General features: G+C 43.0%; 1 protein-coding gene across 1 annotated transcript; it reads left to right on the top strand.

Moving 5' to 3' along the window:
- Positions 1-2,923: 2,923 nt before the first annotated feature.
- LOC117548342 (zinc finger protein 32-like) lies at positions 2,924-5,837 on the top strand. The gene is made up of 2 exons (XM_034219547.1): positions 2,924-3,506; positions 4,244-5,837. Exons 1-2 carry the CDS (start codon positions 3,338-3,340, stop codon positions 5,281-5,283), a joined length of 1,209 nt encoding a protein of 402 aa, XP_034075438.1. The 5' UTR covers positions 2,924-3,337; the 3' UTR covers positions 5,284-5,837.
- The last annotated feature ends 163 nt before the right edge of the window (positions 5,838-6,000 follow it).

Raw genomic sequence — 6,000 nt, 5'->3', positions numbered from 1 at the left:
GTATACTAGGACAGTAACCAAAAATATCCTTTAAAACTGGAAAGATAAAAAAAATGCATAAATAAATAAATGTTAAGGTAAAATAAGATATGAACAACAAAAATAAAATAAGTTACATTAATTTGTTATTGGCTATGGTAGGTTATTGGTTATGTTCACATACTTATTTGATTACATCCACTTGTCTAAGATGACAACAGAGACTTTCGACCCAAAACCAGCTGTTGACTTGTGGATGCAAGCAGCTAATCGCAAACTCAACCAGAGAGAAAGTAGTAGGCCTACATCATCAGCTACCATGTCTGACAGAGAGGAAGACAGTGAGGAGAACAGTCAGGAGAACAGTGAGGAAGACATAGAGGAAGACAGAGAGGAAGACAGTGAGGAGAACAGTGAGGAGAACAGAGAGGAAGACAGTGAGGAGAACAGTCAGGAGGGTAGTGATGACAGCTTGTAGGATTACTGGTTGTGCTAATGTTGTCTTGTGTTCACCTCTGCATGTGTGTTCTGTGTTCACCTCTGCATGTGTGTTCAGTGCCGTGTGTCTGGCAAATAAAGTCAAGACCCCCTCAAAAGTTACGGTTTATTTCATTTTAAGGATGAGCACCAAGCAACATCTCCAGGCAGTGGCGTAACTATCGACGGTGCAGCCGGTGCATTGCACCGGGGCCCACAGCCGTCCAGGGGCCCATGCAACAACAACAAAAAATGTCTATATATAATCTTTTTTTTCTTCTTTTTTTTTATATATATTTTATTTTGGGGCCCCAATGGCATTGACTGGTTCACGCAGTCTTCAAAGTAACCTAGCAACCTAAATTAATTTTTAATTTGTCTGTCCAATGACCTTGCTCCCTTTCATGTCATGTGATACCTTGCGTGACGAGCGAACCGTTTAATCAACATCAAAAGTTATATGTACTACATAGCTATAGCTATAGCAGCAGCAAGATCGGCAGAATTATAACAAATTGAATAGCTTGGATTTATAATGTACAGCAAACCAAAACACAAGAGCGGCGCTCAAAAGAGAAAGGACAAGAGAGAACAAGGAGATGTAAAGGCTAAACAGACAAAATTAGACCGTTTTTTTTGTCATAAATCGTCCTCGAAATCGAACGCTAACGTTGGTAATGTTGACGTGCAGCCGGAGCCGGAGGCTAACGATAGCTCACCTGCCTCACCATCATCTAGCTCCACAAGTGAAGCTGTATCCGTGGCTGTGCAACCTTCTTCTCCAGCCATGAGCCAGGAGGAGAGGATGGATTTGGCTGTGCCCGGCGGTGGTCCTACAGTTCCCGCAAGGGCCCCGCCCCCAACCGATAGGGGACTCTATGGCGCTATTGAGACCCCCGACGCCAAGATCAAAGGCTATATTATAGCAACCGGTCCATGTAGGCCTATCGGCCCATTCCCCAGAGACACACATCAAGGAAACAGGTGTTTCTCCGAGATGTATTACACCACCACTACCAGAGCAGGTATCAAACTGCCACGGACATGGCTGTGTTACTCCCCCACCCTGGACTGTGCCTATTGTGAGCCGTGCTGGCTGTTCGCAGACCGAGGTGCACCGTTCTACAGTGATGGGTGGACATGCGTTGTCTGCGAGGATTGACTCACATGCACAATCGCAGGTCCATGTCGGATCGTGTGTAATATATGAACAGTGGAAGAAAAACGGGAGAATCGATGCAAACATGGAGGTACTTGAGCGTATTGTCAACATTACAATCACTCTGGCCACTTGTAACTTGGCTTTTATGGCGCATTTCCACTGCAGCGGGTAGCCCCGTTTAAGCGTCCTTAACCGTCCTCAAGCGGCCAGGCCAGTTTTTGGTGGCCTTTCCATATAGCCTAGTACCGGCTAGCGGGTACTTTTTCCCTCTTTTTCCGGGCCCATAAAATCGTGGTTCTATCAGACCAGGGCCAGGGCTGAACTAGTGACGTCAACACTCTCGACTGCTGATTGGTCAGAGAGAATCGTCACAAGATCGCGCGCGAGTTCATCCCTAGCGTCGCATATATATTTAGAAGCAAGCTTGCAGCATTTTTATAAACAGCATTTTGTAAACGGAGGAGCTACAAAAATGGCTACGTCTAATAAGAAAAGCACACGGTGGTCGACCGAGGAGGTGACGACGTTCCTTCATCTCATTGGGGATGATAACATCCAGCGGGAGCTCGACGGAACAACTCGAAATGTGAACAAAAACAAAGCCGATCGCCCCGCCTACACTGCGTTGCTACCCCAGGTCCTAAACTGTAATGGAAATGTGCCACGGCCTCGGACGGCCAGCGAGGCAGCCCGAGGCCTGAGCGAGGACGCTTAGGGACGCTTAAACGGGGCTACCCCGTTGCAGTGGAAATGCGCCATTTGAGGACATAGGGAGATTCTTGGACAGCCCAACAGTGGAAACTTTCTCAGTATGATAGAACTTTTAGTATGTTACGATCCGGTTCTGAAAGAACTTGTTGAGCGACCACAAGGTTCTGTGAAATACTTGAGTCCAGCTGTTCAAAATGAGATAATCTACATAATCGCAAAGCGGGTGCAGTGCGACATTCAAGTAGAAATAAACAATGCTCCGTTTTATGTTGTTTGCATAAGTAGGCTATATTTTTCGTTTCGTTTATTTAATTAGTTATATTCAAGACAACTTTCGGAATTTTGTTTGTTTGTTATGAGTTTTAAATAGATTTTGAAAGGAGAGAGAGAGAGTAAGACACAGACAGACAGACAGACAGACAGCGCTGAGTTGGGGGGGGGGGGCCCAAAAAAATATTTGCACCGGGGCCAATCACAACCTTGTTACGCCACTGTCTCCAGGTGCTCCTTTGAGAACCAGGGCAAAAAAGTTATGTGCACCCCTGCTTATTATACATCCATGACATGACCAGATACATTTGTGCACAGATAGGCAGGTAGGCTTAGTTATTTTAGGCAGGCCGGATAAAATGATTGGTCGTGCTTTTTTTTTCCACAGATGACTTTTTATGGATTTTTTGTCAAAGCACTTACGATATTCATTGCTATCGGGATGTTAAGAGCATTCCATGGAATATAACAAAAAGTATATCTCGAGCCGGTTTCTCAAACTTACCTACTCCACCTTTAAGCTTAATATATTAACAGAAACCAGAATAACATGATTATTTTTCATGATTAACGCTAAAGGACACCCCGAGTGAGTCATCTTGATCTCAATATAGGATCTTTGTAGCAATCGTCACAACCGCTTCTGTGTTCGCTTCCGGTTCTGTCCCTTGCACTTGCTGATATAAAACCTATGTATAAAACCAGCATTCTTTCACGGAGGACTCAACTGTCTCCACAATGAGTCAGCTGAAGTCGTGTTTTCATCAGCGGCTGCAGGCAGCATCAGAGAAGATCTTGGGAGAGGTGGAGAAACACAAGTTAGCTTTAAACGGAGCAAACCTTCAGCGACCAAAAGAAGAGCACAACAGTCAGTGTCAACAACTACACCATCTGCGCCAGATATCAGGTTTGCTTCTTGGTAACTTTACTCTGGAATCATTTTTATCATATCTTATCAAATGTCTCTTAGACCCCTGCAGTGCACAAGAGGAAACCCCACATTACGGGGAAAAACTTTGAATACAGTCGATGGGGGGAAATGGAAGACACCTCTGGGAGAGCAACAGAGGAGAGGGCACTCTGTCTCAGGACAGACGTGCAATAGATATTGTATCTACAGATTAAAAAACATAGTCAAAATTACTACACAGACAATCCAAATGACAGAACAAATAAATAATCAAGAAGGACTAAAAGCTTCCAGGTGCCTCCATAAAATAATGATGAAGGACTCCAAAAAACGAATCTGTTATAATCCTAATACAGTAGGCTATATCCAGCTCAATTGTTTAATTAATTATTTAAATACAATTTGTCAAAGTAATAATGCTATTTTCAAAAGGTTCATACTACAACCAACTTCTGTACAATATTTTAAGAAATAAGATAAACACTACCTACCCTCTTGTAGGTAGGTATAGTGTTTCTCTTATTTCTTGAAATAATTGTGACTCCCTGGTTCTCACTGTTCATGTAAGGGTAAGTCAGTCTTGGGCAGGCATCAAAGTTTAGGCACAGGATTTAGAGAAAACCTGTGCAGATTCATTGAATGTGGATTATGGATCTATTGAGTATTCAGTAATTAGTTCAGATGTAACTCAAAGAAGCCTGTTGAGATTTGTTTTGTCTCCTTTGTGGCTGCAGAACCTCCACTGACTGGACAGGAAGTGCTGCAGGAGACCTCAATACAAGCAGAGTCTAACCTGAGCACGGCTGAGGTCCCAGTCCTCTCTCAAACCAGTGCAGATACAGACAACAAAGATGGCATCTACTGCTTGGCTCAGACAAACTTCAAAATAAAAGAGGAGGAGGAAGAGGAAATCGGAAATGACACCCAAGCACCTGAAGTCATTTTACCTTCTCTTGAAGGTATGAAAACTGAGCTTCAAGTGAATTATGAATTGCAGCCAATCTCTTCAGACTTCTCTGCAGCTGACAGTGACAGCATTGACGGTGACGAGGAGTGGCTTCAAAACAAAGCAGCGCGGACAAAGAAGAAGGGACCAAAAAGGAAGACTTTGCAAAAAGTGAATTCTGAATTGCAGCCAATCTCTTCAGACTTCTCTCCAGCTGACAGTGACAGCAGTGACGATGATGAGGAGTGGCTTCAGAACAGAGGTGTGCAGACAAAGAAGAAGGGACCAAAAAGGAAAACTTTGCAAAAACAAAATGGAAGCATTAAGCAGAAGGACGCAGCAGTGTTGCCTGATTGTCTTATATGTGGAAAGAATTTCCAGCACATCGGTCCCTTAATTAAGCACATTAAAGAACACAGGGAGACGAGTGAATCTACGAAGAAGCTTTTAAGGTATTTGCATAGTGCTCAAAACCAACGGCTAATTTGTGATTTTTGTGGCAAGAAGTTCACCAACGCTGGGTGTGTTCAATTACATTCAAAAATACACACAGGGACTAAAGACTTTAAATGTCGAGACTGTGGGAAAACCTTTGTCCAAAAAATGCAAATGATTGTGCACATGAGGGTCCACACAGGGGAGAAGCCATATCAATGTGATCTGTGTGGGAAAGCATTCAATCAGAGACACAGCCTCATTGTTCATAAACGAACACATACAGGGGACAGACCTTATTCCTGTACGACATGTGGGAAACAGTTTTATACCCTTGGTCATCTGAAAGCGCACATGCAGCGTTTTTACGGGACAAAACCCGTCATCTTGTAAAAATTTTCATAAAACGTTTTGCCAAAGCCGGCAGTTGATTCGACAGAAGAGTGCACACCCAGGACACAGACTAACTTTCTTCATGTGTGGAGCCTAAATGCACCACTTGATTGTGCGTTTTTCCTCAAACTGTTCATATGGCTGTCAATATTTGTTCCTTTTAAAAAAAATTCCCTATTTTTGCCCTACTGTATGTACGATCAACAACGCCTTAAAGTGGTAAAATGTACGATAATTTGACCCCATGTTGACACTTCAAAGACGTATTCATCAATTGTTCAATCACAAGGTCCCTTCCTTCCAAATCATACAGATTTAAAAACAGTGGAGTGACCAATATGATGTAACACAGACAGAAATGCTGCCATGAATACTGCCTGAGGGGAAACTAATTGCAATTGCCACAATAGGGTGAATCTTCAAGCATCATACAAGTTTGCTTTCCATCCTTATTGTTTGTCTGAGATATTGGTTTGAAGCATGTTCATTTTATTTGGCCATCACTCTTTTTGTTTGCCCTCCAAAGTAAGAATAAAAAAAGTGTTTGCAATCCAGCGATGCTTGTGCATATCATTACTTCCTGCATCCCTCTGCTGCTCTGAAAGATGTATTCTTCTGCAGTTTGGCCAACAGGTGGCAGAAGACTCACCAAAATGTACTCTTGATGTTTTTTGGGGGGATTTTGTAGCACTTTGTTCTCTATATTGCTCCAAAGGT

This window comes from Gymnodraco acuticeps, unplaced genomic scaffold, assembly GCF_902827175.1.
Source record: "Gymnodraco acuticeps unplaced genomic scaffold, fGymAcu1.1, whole genome shotgun sequence".
NCBI classification, from domain to species: Eukaryota; Metazoa; Chordata; class Actinopteri; order Perciformes; family Bathydraconidae; genus Gymnodraco; species Gymnodraco acuticeps.
Note: the sequence above shows the minus strand (reverse complement) of the source record. Positions and strands in the feature narration are given on the sequence as shown.